The 16049-nt window shown below is 39.0% G+C and overlaps 1 protein-coding gene across 1 annotated transcript in view; it reads right to left on the bottom strand.

Annotated features, from left to right (window-relative positions):
- DPP4 (dipeptidyl peptidase 4) overlaps positions 1-15226 on the bottom strand; it is a gene marked incomplete at both ends in the record, with an annotated part of 39925 nt that extends 24699 nt beyond the window's left edge. Inside the window, 10 exons of the mRNA XM_080346958.1 lie at positions 1198-1358; positions 1781-1901; positions 2939-3011; positions 3113-3165; positions 5111-5185; positions 5305-5399; positions 5958-6056; positions 13924-14008; positions 14089-14628; positions 15140-15226. Coding sequence (XP_080203084.1) covers positions 1198-1358; positions 1781-1901; positions 2939-3011; positions 3113-3165; positions 5111-5185; positions 5305-5399; positions 5958-6056; positions 13924-14008; positions 14089-14628; positions 15140-15226 — 1389 coding nt within the window. The remainder of the gene's footprint in view (positions 1-1197; positions 1359-1780; positions 1902-2938; positions 3012-3112; positions 3166-5110; positions 5186-5304; positions 5400-5957; positions 6057-13923; positions 14009-14088; positions 14629-15139) is intronic.
- Positions 15227-16049: the final 823 nt, after the last annotated feature.

The raw sequence follows: 16049 nt of genomic DNA, 5'->3' as shown, positions 1-16049 counted from the left end.
CAGTATCCATGACCCCTCCGGGGGAGGCTCCAAGGGGACAGACAAAGGCCACATGCTCCTGAAGCCTTGGGAAGGGTAGGGAGTGACCGACCCTGGCTGCTGCAGAGAAAGCTGCACTTGGTGCAGAGGACGAGAAGGCAGTTTTTACATCAAACATCTCTCTCAGTTGAGCAATCAGCTAGCTGTATCAGCTGTTACACCCCAGTTAATCAAAAGAGCAAAAGTATCTTTCTGAGCTAGCCAGATCATCATGGGGTGGATATATGGGTGCCTCAGCCCAACAGAGTATAAAAACAAATGATGAACAAAAAGAATCAAAGGAAGTGATGGGCTTGAGGTGGTTTCAATCCATGTATTCTTCCCCAGCAATGGGAATGTCCAGCATTTTGGCGGTGAGCATATGATGGAGATGAGCAATGAGAACAAGGTCTGTATTGTGATTCAGCAGTATAGTGCAATTATTGTACTCCAAGTCTAATTTGTACTTGTATTTTGTTTTAAGTGCATTGATGTATTGCTCTGCTAAATCAAAATCCCATGTAATGTCAGGTAACATCACACAAGTAAATCTTGCATTAAACATTAAACCCTCAATGTGTGCAGTATTTGAAAGAACCTGTGTGTAGTGTATTGGGCTCTGACTCTCACACAATTTAGTCCAGTGCCAACTGTGCAATGAGCAATAGGCACAAAGCCATGTGGAGAAGAAGGGAGAGGAGAAGGAGCCGCATGCACTAAAATCTTCACTTTCACAGTTAAAGAAACTCCATCAGCAAATTCCTCCCCTTCATCCCAATAAAGGAAGCACCCAACAACTAAAAATACAGCATCAGTTGAAGAAGATTCCATTATCAATACCATGCACAACCCTAACATAATGTACATCTGTCAAATGCTTTGTACCAACTTTAGTTTCCCAAGAGCTTTTTTATCTCAAGACCTACTCACTACCTCAAAATTTTCTGGTGAAAACAAACCCTTAAATCATACTTCCCTCCCCCCTACCCCCCCCTTTTTGCTTTCCCCTGGAGATAATAAAATACTTTAACATTGCCAGATGCTGTTGACTTCAGAAAGAATAATCACAGCAAGCTGTTGAGGAGAGACAGACAATATTTTCATTATCAGAAACTGATTAAATGAGACTACTCTCTTAATGAAACTGCAGAACAACCATGTTTAATAAATAATACAGACCTTGGGATATGGGATTCTAATGGTCTTTGGGTACTGCAAGGTGTCCTCAGAATAAAAGGAATACTCTATAACAGAAACTTCTGTATCATTAAATGCTGCATATGCCACAAAATTGCCATTTGGAGACCACCACAGAGCATAATGGGTGCCAAACATTTCCTCTGAAAGAGATGCAAATGCATTTAAGTTATAATTGGCTCTTTTATCTTAGGTACTCTTATCATTTGTTTTTAATGGGATTTTTTTTTCAAATTGAAGTTCAGATACCAAAGTGCAGACTGTTTATCAGGTTCTGAAATAAGACATTAGATCAATGCTTATAAACTATCGTATGAAGTTAATTCACACACTATAATTTCCAGTGATGCATTGCAAGTTAGGCAAACTCATTTCCATTCTTAGATCCTCATGCTAGCCAGGTATTAAGCTTCGATAAAGATGCATGCTTCTGTTAAAATTGAGATTTACAATTATTTTAAACTTTTGAATGACAGGAAATGAGACAATGGTAATAATAAAATAATTACAACAAAAGAAAATTTTTACATCATCATGCAAAATAAAACATGCTTGATATAGTTACCTTCATAAACCCAATCTGGTATTCCATTGAAAATTTTATTTTCTTCTCCATTTTTAGTGATTTGCACAGCTTCTGCTGTTGGTGAAGCTTTTATATAAACATTATTATTCCAAACATATGCCTGGAAAACATTGTGGTTACAATTACTGTTACAGTGAAAGCTACTTCTTTCCTTCACCACACCTAGTGGGAAACTTACATCAGATGACAAAAACTGTCTTTGAACGTTGCATTTCACCAAACATCACTGGAACTTCACAAACCTCAACTGCTAACACAAATCAGGTATAGCAACCTAACTTCAGGCCTAGATGCAAAAAACAATCAACTATGATAAATGACACAATTACCATATCAAGCTTTGGAAACCTTGCTAGTCATTTTCTGCTGAGATACAAGCTTATTTTCCTTCATTAGGGGCTGTTTTTCATTAATTTGTCCTTCAAGGAAAACTCTCAGTACTTTGGTAAAACATTGCTGGGGGGTCTCAGCATTGCTAATAGATCTGCAATGCAGAAAGGTCTTTTCAACATTCCTTGCTTCTGCGTTTGGGCTCTATAATCCCTACAGTACAAGCAATAAGAATAAACAAACACCACATTCTCCTGTGATAGATCTCCCATCAGATCCAACACTCACCATGGGGAATGCACGAGCCTTGCAAACACAGTGGCTGTCACATTTGCCATGGACTAGGTGGGGAGACGAGGAAGAAAAGGACAGTGGGAACAAGTGCAAGAGATATTTTTGTTCCTCCTTTCCTTGTTACATGCGTTCATCAACACTTCATTGCTTATGGTGTAATTAGGAAATAAAAATCACAGTGAAGAGTAAGTAGACAATTGTAATGTTGTTGCCTTTGAAAGGGATGAACTACTGTCTGCGACTAGTAAAAACACAAAATTCCTGTGCATTTGTGGATTATATGACTACTGGGGTCACTATTACTGTCAGGAATGTCTTTTCATTAAAGAACAAAACAAAACATGCAGAGGGATTTTGGAGTCTTTCCAGCAACAGTAGTCAATTTAGAAACTAGATCTACTACTTCACCTAGCAGCAGGAAAGTCCCAAAACCTCAGGGGTACATACAATGTCAGTTTCCATGACATGTGTATGAAAAAGACTCTTTATATAATTTCACTTTTCTTTACTAACCAGTTTGTGACCAACAGGTGACCAGGATATATATTGTGTATCATTAGGTAGTAGGCTTCCATCCAGGATAGAACTAGAAAAACAAAACCAAAATGCAGCTAAGATAAATCAGTGAAACTTCATTTCATTGCAAAATAATGTTAAAACTACATATCATATGCAAAAATTACTGACCTGCTATTAAAATCATAAATGTGAAAAGAAGCTGTGTAGGAGTGCCTCCACAACTGCAAAAGAATTATTTTAATATTCAAAAAAAAGTCACCAGGATTCATGTCTCTTTAGAGTTCAAATTACCTCTTAAATGGTTTTGTGTGACAGACAGAACACAACAATCATACAAGGGTAACGAATCTCTGCAAGGTTTAAGAAAAGACTAATGAATTGCCAATCGTCTGGGCTCATCACTTAAATACTATGACAGAGGCCACTGACTGATTGAGGCCAGAACTGCTGCAGATTTTCAGAAATCCTTGTAGCTACATGGCAGATTATTGTAGTTATGCAGTTAATCTTCCTCCTTCTGTCTTACTGGCACACTTGCTATTTTCTGTCTCATCTTCCATACTGCATTATTTAACCTGACATCGTACTGTTCAGTAGCCCTCCTAAGTCCCAGCAGTATTTCTGTAGCAGGTCCTCTAGATCCAGGGTGACCTATTGCCATTCATATTGTCACAAACTCTTTCTCTTAGAAACTCGCTCCTTAAACTACATATCACTCTGCGGGCATTTACAGAGAGAAAGATGATGATGATAATGAAGACATGTTCAAATGTCTTCACTACACGGGCCTGAAGAGGTTTGATTCAGCCCATAGTGTTGACATGCTATAGTAATGCTACCTTCTATGATGCTTCTTGAAGATTTGTATGAAGATACAAAACAATAACAGTAATACACAACCAGATGGCTATTACATAAGAAGTGTCTACATCCTCATGATTCACTTTGTTACTCTGTTTTTGTGCAATTAAGATTAATAATAACATAACTTTCAATCACACTATTATATAAAGGTTAAAAGATCTTGCTTCAGCATTAAACTAACATTAACTCTTATGACTGCAATAAATAAAATACTGTAGAGCAATAAATCACAAGTAGAGAGGATGTCTGGGGTGGCTGGAAAAAAAGAAGGCATTTTGTGGCTGCCAATGATGCTATGAAAAGCCAAACAGTTCTGAACAATTCAGAAAGACAAAAGGCAACTGGCTTAGTAGTACCTAGCAAGGAATCTAAAACTGCAACCAAGTGACGACTGAGTGCATGGATTGTGGCTGGTGCAGTGGGAGAGGCACTCTTGGACTGCAAAGCCAGAACATGTAGACAGAGCTCAGTGACACAGTGCTCAAGCATTCAAGCACTGCACAAGTCAGCACTGAGCTTCTTACAAAGAAAACAAGCAGCTCTTTAGAGGGGGGAAAAAAAGGAAACAACAACAAAGTTACCGGCTTCTCAGTGCACACACTGTAGGGCAAATTAGCACCTTCATTAGGTTTCTGTAACTGTCCTCAAGTGGCACACATGGCCAGGTTTTCATGCCAGCTGGCACAAACTTACATTGACCTTCGTTGCATGGTTCAGCACCAAGCCAGGATGAGGCATCATGCTGCAAGATTTTTGTGTGCTTGCTGACAGTAGGGAACAAAGACACCAAGGTTCACTCCAAGCACAAGAGAACAGCATTCCTTTGTAAACACATGATGCTTTTCATTCATCTCAGCTTTAAATTCTTATGTCCTAACACTACAATGTAATAATTATATGTATACATGGCATGTATGTAGAAGTGTATCTCCTCATCACTTCTTACCCACACAATTCCTTGGACAGTTGTGCCTATCTACTCTTCTAGCTTGTCTACCCAAATAAACCATCCAGCCTCACTCTCCTTGTGACATCGCTCCATCCACTTTTTATCCAGCTTCTTTTCTCAGGCAGCCATATCTCTTCCGGCAAGCTCACAGACCCCACCAGCCTCTGTTCTCCTCCTGCTGCCTGTTCAGCTTCACTGTTCCCGTGCAGACATCTCATTCATGGATCCTCCTGCATTTACCTCACATGCTCTCAGCTTCTGCCAACCGTACTTTCAGGACCACCTTCTTTCTGAGTTGTACCCAAATCTTTATTTCCCAGCTTCATCCTCAAAGAATCAAAGAGTACTTGTACCTTTGTATAGCTGTACTGCAGAAGAGCAAACTTTTGGTCAGGAGACAACAGAACCGTGGTTGCCTTGTATTTATCCTGCAAACAAAGGATGAAAGGGACACATAAAGCACTGATTCCAAAGAAACATGCAGAACAAAACATTCAATTTAATTACTTTCCCAACATATGCATATATTATATAGAAGTCAACATACTAATGTTGTATTTGCCAAGATCACTGAGGATGTTCCGGTGTCAGCATTGATACGTAGGATGTCCCCATTATCTGTCTTGTGAAGATACTGATTTCCTAGAAGAACAAGAGAGCTGCTATAATAATAAACAATAGGTAAGATGCTCATCAGACTCTTTTTTTTTTTTTCCTCTTTTTAAGCAGGAAATAAAATTTAAGATCTGGTCAATGTTGTGTTTCCCGCTTCTGCAATGAAAGGATGCTTATAGCACAAGAACATTCACAAAATGTAGTCCTGAGGCTCACAGCTTCCACCTTCTGGCATCTCTTTTCCTTGGGGCACTAGGCATATTCAAAAGGAAAAGCACCCTATAGAAGCAGACATACTTCTGAGTAAAAACATGCTTCTACAAAAAAACCCAAACATTAAAGCAACTATGCTGTTTTAGCAGTAGGAGAATATAGCTTGCCATGAACATGAACATGTATCTAAGGGGAAAACGAAAGTAAAAATCACAACTCTTTGAGCTACATGCCTTTCTATAATGGTGCAAATAAATAATTAAATGTGGGGGTTTTTTTGCAGGACACAGTAGTCACCTCAGCATGAAGATACGAGTTTACTGAAGGTAGTACTATTTCTTGACGTTCATGCTTTACACAGAAATGAATTACCTGAAATCCACTCCAGATTATATGTTCTGTACTTATAGTCATCGTTCAAGTAATTCTGTAGAGTATATGTTCTTCGTGAATCAGGCTCAGAGATACTTTCTGAAAGAAAGAGGCAGAAGTGATACTGACATATTTTAGCTAACCAGCTCATAAACACTAGTAGTGAGAAGGCGCTAAAGCTTTACTGGAAGAGAAATTCAGCAAACATAAAATAAAGGAGTATCAGTGAGATCACTCAAACTGATGTAAAAATCACAGATGCCTTTTCTCTGCTGTTTTTTTACTTTAAGATACATAAGAGCTGTTATCTTTTGAGTAAATGTAAATACCTTTTTGCAGACACAAAAATAAACAGAAGACCTCCAGCCCATTTACCTCATGAAATGCTTACTTGTACTCCCCAAAAACTGAAGAGATCTTAGTGCCTTTCCCTCCTATGATCACTGTGAACTTCACTGCAGAACCCTGACTGCTAATATTTGCAGAAGACATCAGTTATGGTGTCGATCGTGCAAAGCAGAGATGTATATGCTCATGTTTGAGAGTGGTGGATGGTCAAGGCTGTCCAGATGAACGAAATGTGGCACCCACATGAGTAGATGTACAAACCTTGAAAGATACCTTAAAATTAAAGCAGCTGCTGTGATTGATCACATATTCCTTAATACTGCTGTTTTTCTTCATGCACCCTTCAACTGTGAATCATCTGATTATTACTCACATTTCAGAAATGTCTCAAAAAATATCTGAAGAGCAGTAAAATTTCAGGGAAGCTCTAATTTAAAAAACAAACAAACAAACAAAAAAATCACAAATGCTTACTGATAAACTTATGATGAAATAACTGGTTAAATATTTATTCCTCTCGTGATGTGTTTTTCACCAAGGTATCTTAATGTTTACTGCAACATTATTATTTTGACTGCAAAATTAAAGCCAAATAACTGGGTTTCAGTGAAAAGACTAAGTGAAACTTTAAACCCCGTTACACTAATGAGTTTGGTCATCAGCTCCAATGCACTACAATCAACTTCTATGAAAAATATTTCTTTCTGACTGGCTACAGCGCACAAGCTACTCTTTCCAAATCTGAAAGGTTCAAATAATAATAAAAATAATTTAAAAGCTAGTTTGTGAGTCTTTGTGATCTTTTTACTCTGAAAACAAAGACTACAATTTTTGAATTCAGGTGTGCAATTTCCTCCCTGCTTTCTCCTCTGCCTTCTCTTTTTCTAACAGAAACCTACACAGTCCAGAGGCAAAGTAATTTTTATTTCAACTGGCTAAGTAATTTCCTTTTTATTACTACCAGTACAAATCAAAAGACCGAGGATACAAACAATTGATAAAAATGCTCAAGTACAGATGCCGTGACTGATCAGCCAAGGCAATAACTTGCCCCATCAATCCTCAGAGTTCCAGTCTTTGAGATACTCGTAAACAAACAGCCTTCTCTTTCATTATGGTGAAAAAAAGTGCAAAGTCCTTGGCGACACAGGCAGAGAAAAGCACCACACAATAATTTTTGCAGGCTATCTTTCTGCAGGTTAAATACATGTAACATCAGGAACACAACAGGAAGATAGATATATTAGCTATTACTATTTTACTCTTGTTTCCAAAGAATAGGCACATTGGATATATACAGCACAAACTGTACAGTCATTGCTGCTATAAAAGTCAAGAGCCATAGCAAACAATTATTTTAGTCTAAGATGCTCAGCAAGGGTTTAAAAAATTTCTTCCTCAATTCCATCTGAAATTTTACTCTTCTAAAATATTACCAGTCTAGATTTCTTGCGCACGAAGTTTCTGTGAGAATATTAATTTCTCAGGTTAATTATTCTACATTAACTGAGTATTTAATTTGATGGATTAGGAACAAGAGTGCATTTGATATTCATGCACAGTCGTCTAGTTGGGAATATCACTTCTCCCCTTCCTAATTGAGTAAATGTCATTTTCAATTAAAGGGCTTCAGAAAGCAACAGAATTCTCTCTTGGAAAAGCAGGAACAATTTAAGACAGGTGGCTGATGAACAGGTTTAGGGATTTTTCCAAACTGATGAACGTTTTTTCCCCTGGTGACATACATATTTTGCTGAGGTCTCATTACTAAAAATCAGGCCACTATTAAGATTTGTTGGCTGTGTATAAAATTAAAATTTCATTTTCTGTCAACACCTTCCACATAGTAACTGAATATGAAAACATAAGCCAAGCTGTAAGGGTACAGTCATGAAAGTTGTAGTTGAAGTATTTTCTTAATTTGCAAGATGGGCTACTTCCAGTAAATGCTTATTTATCCACATTATGCCACCGACCAAAGATACTCGACGTACATTGAATTCTCCATTTGAGTTCTTTTGTTCAGATTTGATTTGAAAAAAAGTATCAAACATGTTTATTTTGACAAAATAAAGTAGGTATTTACATTCAAGAGCACTTTATTGGCTTTGAAGATTGGATACAGGTCAATGTATGTTCATATTTTAGCAAAAGAGCTTCTTTCACTCTTTGGCTCCTCAGAGAGGCTGTGAATGCTGAATTTTCTTGATATTTTTCCTTTTTTGACTATTCCAGATACAGACTTATTTTTCTAAATTCAAAATGACTAGCTCTTCATCTCTACCCTATTCTCACCTCCAGAAGCACATACATATTTCCACGATCATAATGATATACTGGAAATATTTACATCATAATACCCCTGTTACAACAGCAAAAACTTAAGTAAGTCTGCCTGGGAAGAAGGCTCTTAACCTTTTATGTAAGTACCACTCATATGAAGTTGATAAACAGATTTGTTTCAAATTTGGATTTTTTTTTTTTTTAATATATCACACCTTCTCGAGAAAAATTGAGTTGGTTTCTGTAGGTGTAAGGTGTAAAGTAAACAAGAAGTTAACTATTGTGTAAGGTTTGTGGTATGACACATCACCATACCAAAATCTAAAGTTGTTGACAAATTACTTTTGATATAGGTATTGTTTATTACCCAGTGTCAAGGCACATTTTACTAATTTCCATATGTCATAAAAAAGAGCAAGAAATTTTGAAGCCAATTTAAAAGAGACAGTAAACTATAAAGCCCGTAATAACAGAAGCTATACTGCATGTTCACCACAGGAGAAAGACAAGTACAAGCATGATGCTCAGCAATAATGAGAACGAAAGGGATAGAGAAACTACAAAACCCAAGAAAGGTGAAGGAGTATTACCACTTTTAAATGACAGCAGAAACAAGTGTGAGAATCATCTGTAATCTAAGAGTGTAATTTAGGAGCAGCATGAGAGATGCAAGAAGGGAAACCTGACTGATTCAATATAGTCAGAAAAGCAATTGACATTTCAGGCTCTTTTTCCAAACCTTCCTTCTTCCCTGTTCCTCTTCCAATGTGTGTAAAAAAGCACTCAAAAACCTCCTCCCCTATATTCGAGCCCCCAGTCAACTGCCTGAGGTAAGGTAACAGAGTACAGAAATGGATTTCCAGCAAAGAAGAAAGTAAATCTGACTTTGCTGGGTCAGGCCAAAGGTTCGCTGAGCCCAGAACACCATTTGATGCCCAGTGACTGCAATGTGGCACCCAGGAGAGACCATAAACAACAGATGAGCGCATGACACCACCTGGAGCAGCTCACCCAGGCATCACTCTCTGGGGCTGAAGAAACATCACCAGAGGGAGGTAATCATTAACCTTGTAATCAACAGCTCTGGAGTCCCTATCAAATTTGCCCCATCTCATGCAAAGCAAGGAAATAAAAATAGCAGGTGTTCTACAGATACCAATCCACTGCTGGTATTTTTTTTTTTAATATATTACTCAACATTTGAATTGTGGTAGATAACTGAGTTAAATGACAGTTACAGATATCAAAGACATACAGCAGGAAAACATTTCCATCCTCCATCTTTTCCTTCACTAGCTAGAAATGTAATATATCCACACATAACACAGAAACTACAAGGATCCTGTAATGGAGTGCAAGGTGCATGAATGCACAGGGAAAAGAGAATAGTTAGCACAATCGGATTCAAGCCAAAGGACTCTTTGGTCAGACAAGTCTACAGCATACTCACAACATAGTAATTAACCTGCTGTATCTCCCATATAACTTTGGAGACAACAACAACCATGACTTTTATGAAAGTCCTCTGAAGCTAGGTTACTGGAATTAATTACTGCTCACTGTTCATATAAATGTTCTCTAAAAATACCACACAGAGTCAAGATTCTTATCTAAACCTTCATTTTTGAGTCTAGATTAAAGGGATTCTACTTCAAAGATCAATTTCTAATCCATAGATTTAAATTCCCCTACAAATTTTCTAGCTTTCTCCTTAAACATTCTTAAACCTAATGCCTTTGAGAAACTGGAATAACACAGGACCCCTTATTCCCAAAAAAACTGTGACAAATAACAGCTGCCAGATTCATTCATCTTGTGGCACAGGTCATCCAATGCAAGCATTGCATATCAGCCAGAAGCCTCTCAGTATTTTAAACATACTGTTCAGTTGCAAGCAGGGTGTTGACATCAGTAATAGATACTCCTCCGCACCACCCAGTCACAAATTTGCTTAGCTCAGGACACAATGTAGATACAATAAACAGGGGAAGATTGCAGATAGACCATCCCCAACAGAACAATAATGAGAGCTATTTGGAGACTTCTTTTTCCTTTTCTTATCAGTTATACATTAACAAGGCTGTGGGGAAGATCTGCAACCTCACCTCTCTCGAGTCCTTGGAGCACTAAGCTGTCTCAGCATTCTTCAACTTCAAATCCAGGATGACAACATGAACTTACTGGACTCCTGCTGCCAGTAATCCTTATGTATGGTAGCTTCCTACCTGCCACTAGTAATACCCAACACATCAGTCAGGCATCAGGCTCACAAAGTACCCTCAGGCACCTGAAGGTCATTAACTTCCCAGTACCTGCTGTGCTTTTCCAGCCTCTTTTAGGCATGTTTTTATCACAAGACCACAGAAGCCCATGCACAGTATCATCTAACCATTACATTGATGAGCCTTCTCATTTAGTGAGTATCTCATCCTTGGAGAATTAGACCTCTGGGTGAAGCAACAGGATTCATAACCAGGTGGTTGTATAGGAACCCCTACTATAAAGCTATTCATGACTTAATCATGGCAGCCAAAGAATAGTAGATATCACAGTGTCTCCTTTCTGCTCTCAGCACAGGTTACTTTTGCTCTCACTCCTGGCCCTCTGCCCAGCTGGCCATAACAAGAACTGGTGTTAAAGAAATAATGGTGTATGACCACTGCATGTTTCCATCTGCCTTCTACATGGAAAGTTATAGGAGACAAAAAAAAAAAGCAAACAACAATGGAAGAAGCGTAAGTGGATAAGTAATTCATGAGCAGACAAACCATAAAGTTTTAGAAAATACTCATGCTTAAAGGATAACTACTTACTCCTGTAGTCACCTCTTGAATAGCTCCCCAAAGCACAACAATGCTTTCATTGACAGACTCCAAATACAACCCCAAGACTGTTTTGAGATTGAACTGTTTCATGCAAGTAGCCTCACGTGATTATTAAATATAAAATATGGTGGCAAAATAGGTAGTGGGTATAAACAAAACGTATAGACTTTTGTACACAGATCTGGCTGAAGACCCTCAAAGTAAATACTGAAAGGCTGCACTCAAAATTGGGCAACTCTTTTGCAAATTTAAGTCTGCAGTTTTTGCCCATGCTACAAGAAAATCAGCTCTAGTTCCACTTGCTAAGCCCACAAGCCAGAACTCCTCCGGAGTTTCAAAATTTCACAACCTTTCACAGCACTAGAGCCCATTTATCAAATTAGTTCTGTGCTGCAGGACTACTAAGCTTATCAAATGAAAGCACATTGCAAAGTGTGGCAGAGAGAAGAACAGCAAGCCAAAGGTAAGAAATCCAAACTCAAAATTATCGGTTTATATCAATAATCATAATTTTCCCTCCCTGCATAATGCTTGGGCCATTGGGATGGAATAAAAACTTCATTGCTATTACAAAGAATTTTACCAGAACAGACTTTGAGTTCATATAGTCACATGAGCTGCTCCTCCTGTGCAACACCCCTCTATTTTGCCACCTTTCATTTTGTACTCAGTCTAGCACCTGAATTGCCCCAGGAGGCAACCTCAGCTGAATCACATGCCCTGAGGTCGTTCACAAAAGCCATATAATCAAACTGTCTGTGATCAGGTGTTTTAACCTATAATGAGATAATTATATGTGTACCACCTGTACATAATCAGCTAACAGAAAACATTTGTTTAGCACCTTTCAGTCAAAAATTCAAAATCACCGTGCAGTTCCTGAGCTATAATGGTCACAGATGTTATTCAGACATTATTGCTGGCCTGATTTGGGAAAAAACAGAAGTTCAAGTTTTGAACCAGGATGTCTCCACCTCTATCCTTATTTTATGCAGAGGAACTTAGTGAACTACCTAGGTATGCTAGATAATTTCCCACGTGTTAATTTGTAAACAGTAAAAAAACTGATACGTTGTCGTACTCTTTTACAAACAAAATGACACAAGCCAAGGCTGAAAACATGGTTATATTCTATATCATCCAACAGAAGTGTTTCTTTAAAGCAAAATCTTTTTACTCTATACTTAATGACTGAATCTAAATTGCAGCCACTTCTACAGCAAAAGGATTCCTATACTTTGATTTATGAAAGAAGAAAACCAATTTGATTTCCACTACGACATAGCACTGGCATTATGCTAGACAAGCACCAACTCTTCAGCAGAGTTCAGGCCAGCATTCTGAATTCTTTCACTAGGTGTTACGTGCACGCGCATGTATCTGATAGGCTATTAATACCCTTTCTCTTGCTCTTCTCAGCTTCTGAAACTAAGAGTATTTTTGGTCACCTCAAAAATCTGCTTTTTTCAGATAAATGGTAAAAAATTGTCCAAAAATAACAGAAAGGAGAGTCAGTATCCACTGATGCAAGTTTTAGCCCAGAAGAATATAATTACGAGATATGGAATTTGAAAATCTAGTTTTGAATGACTATTAATAATGACAGAGCTGAATTTCAAAATTTTAATGTAAATTATGCCTTATGAACACTAATGACACAAGCTTGCCTCTTTAACTGATATATCAAAAAAACCCCATAACTTTCTGTGCAAATAAGCAATTGCTGTGTTCATTTCTGAACGCATTGTCAAGATCAATATGCACATTTTCACACTTCTCGAGGTGCACCTCACAAACAGAAGTCCTCCAAAGCTGTAATCTAGAAAATACTGTGTTTCCTTAGACTCTGCAGTGCTGAATATCACTACTGCTCAGCTGTTAATCCTAAGAACCCCAGAAGACCTGCAGCTCTGTCCTACCAGCTGGAAGCAATGCATTGCTTGATGAGGATTTGTTAATGTTTTACATTAACATCCTGAGCTACAAGGACAACCTGGAAAGTACAGACCGATCAGAGTCCAAAAATGCATTCCAGATCTTTTCTGATGTCTGTAACTGTGCTGTGTATATAATTTTACTCAATGACGTTAACAAAAGTTGTGCAAACAAAGCAAATTAGAGAGATTATGATTTTAGCTCTCAATGCACCCTAGAAAACTGACCAAGTGGCATTTTACTACTGGTTCTACAGCCTTTAGCTGCAATAGGAAAGGAAAATATTGAGAACGATAATGCTTACTAGTATTTTCTCAGGTCACATGGGACTCAAGGGACTTTTTAACTCCCCACCTGCCGCATCCCCCATCCTCCCAGGTAAGACACCTTCTTGAGAAAGTACATCCCAGTGTCCCAAGACCTCCAGCTCTTTCAACCTTGCTCCCTAACACACAAACTTGCAGCAAAACTTTTCCCCGCTGCAGTGGGCGTTGCAGCTGCGGATCCCCCGAGCCCCGTTGGCCGCAGGAAGCCCCCGCCGCCCGCCTCCCCTCTCGGCCCCGCTGCGGACTTACTGCCGGTGAGCAGAGCCAGGGGCACGGCGATGGCCGTCACGACGACAGCGACCCCCAAGATCCCCAGCAACCACTTCAGGACGGTCTGCAAGGAGAAGTGCTGTCAGACGGCATCCGCGGCCACGCAAGGCCCGCGGGCGCTACCGCCCTCTCTCCCCGACCCACCTTCATGGCGCGGAGCGGCTGCCCACGGCGCAGAAGGCGAGCGGAGCGCAGCCCAGCCGGCGGCGGGTGCCGCTGTGATCCCGCCGCTGCCCGCGGGGACGTTCCCTGGGAGCGGCACTGGACGCCTGGGCGGGGGGCTGGGGGCGGCTGCCGCTTGCAGGAGGCAAGGAGCGCCCGGCACCCGGGTTTTTGAGAGGTGGCGGTTTTACTGCTGGCTTTGCAGTTTCGCGTGTTCCTTTTTTTTTTGAGCTGCGGTTTCTCTTTCAGTTCAAACACTTGGAGCGCGGTGACAAAGCTGTACATTAAAGAGGAGGGACCTTTGACACCGAAAGGATTTATGTAGGAAATCAGATAACGGCCACACAGAAGTCCCAGAAGGGAAATGCCTTCAAACGCTAATGGCAAAGCTCCCGATTCTTTGATAACACAAACATTTCTTGTAAAGTTTCTGCTCTTTGAACTTCTTTCTCTGGCAATCAAGGAATAGAAAGATGGATAAAATTGCAGGAAGGGCTTATATTTATTTCTTTGGCACTGGTTCTTGGAATAAAAGAGAGATGGATGTGTTAAGTCTGCAAAGTGGAATTTTAAATCAAGACAAGAAAATGGAAGTATAGGATACAAGTTTAAAATTTCGCTCTGAAGATGGTTTATCACATCAGACAATTCAATTTCCAAGGGGAATTTTGAGTATGTGCTGAGGTAGTAGGACTAATTGGTGCAAAAGACTGAGAATAACCTCTAAATCAAAACTATAAAGCATTTGATTGTTTAAAAAGCTGAGCATTACCCAGTAGTCAGAAAGCTGTGGGAGTTTCTGGAATTATTTTAAGAAATCTAGCCTCAAAAAATTAGTTATTTACTGGTGTGGTTTGTGCTTTTGATTTTGTTCACCTTAGCTTTTTTCCCCCTCTATTTGCTGAACACTAGCAGTTATCATAGAGAGACACAGTTGCATTTTGCAACTGGAGAAATGGAATAGAAAAAGTATGTGATCCACTAAAGCAAGAGGAAGAGACTTGAACCCAAGGGATATAGCAAATGTTCTTGCCTTCGAAAGACTTGTCAGAGGTTTCAGTAAAGTTGTGCTGCTTGTTTCTTCATACCAGTTCTGCAGGTTGAGCACAGCATTTAGCATTTTGCTGCTGTTTCTTGAGTAATCTGTATCTGGAAGTGTGTTAGTAATTTTTTATGATAGATATATGTCCTTTAGAGTAACCCAAAGTATTTACAAACATTAAGGGTTTGTCTATATGGAAAGTAATAGACTTCATCTAGATATAAACTTATGCTCTGCTCATTGTTGTATACTATGCTCCTTCAAGGTAGTGGTTACAACTAGTTAGAATTTACACTGTGCTAGCTGTATCGGTTTACCTTAGGAAACCATTAATGTGCCCTCACAGTGGTTCCATGCTGCTCATTTACAATGAAGGATCTAATGTGTTGCAGATTAACAGCTTGTGTAACATTAATTTCTGTATATAGATAGGTCCAATCTTATAAAGCAAAATCGCAGTGGAATGGCAGTCTTTTACATTACTTTTCAAACTACTATGCCCTATATGCGGTGAGATAGATGAACAGAGTTTCAGAACGTCTTATAGCTCCATTTAAGTATTGATCTGGTATTCTGTGCACTTGCTCATCTTACCAACAACAATAAAAACCAAAACCAAAACAAACCCCACCCCTGGGATGAATTTTCCTTTTCCAAGTGAGCAGGAATCACAAGGTATAATTCAGCCAATCTGTGCTTTGTTTTCTAAATATTTAAGTAGTGATCATAACTGTGTCTCAAGTGCAGTACACTCAAATTATGTCTTGTGATAATGTCTTTTGATAAAATGTACCTGAATGTTACCAAGCTTTTCATGGCCAATTCAAAGTTTAATAATGTTTTGAACGATTATCTGCAAGGTTTTAATGCTTCTCAGTGGTTAATTATAAGAAGAAAAAAT

The sequence above is a fragment of the Nesoenas mayeri genome (assembly GCF_963082525.1).
Source record: "Nesoenas mayeri genome assembly, chromosome: 6".
NCBI lineage: Eukaryota > Metazoa > Chordata > Aves > Columbiformes > Columbidae > Nesoenas > Nesoenas mayeri.
The sequence above is the reverse complement of the archived record's forward strand: the minus strand, read 5'-3'. Positions and strand labels throughout refer to the sequence as shown.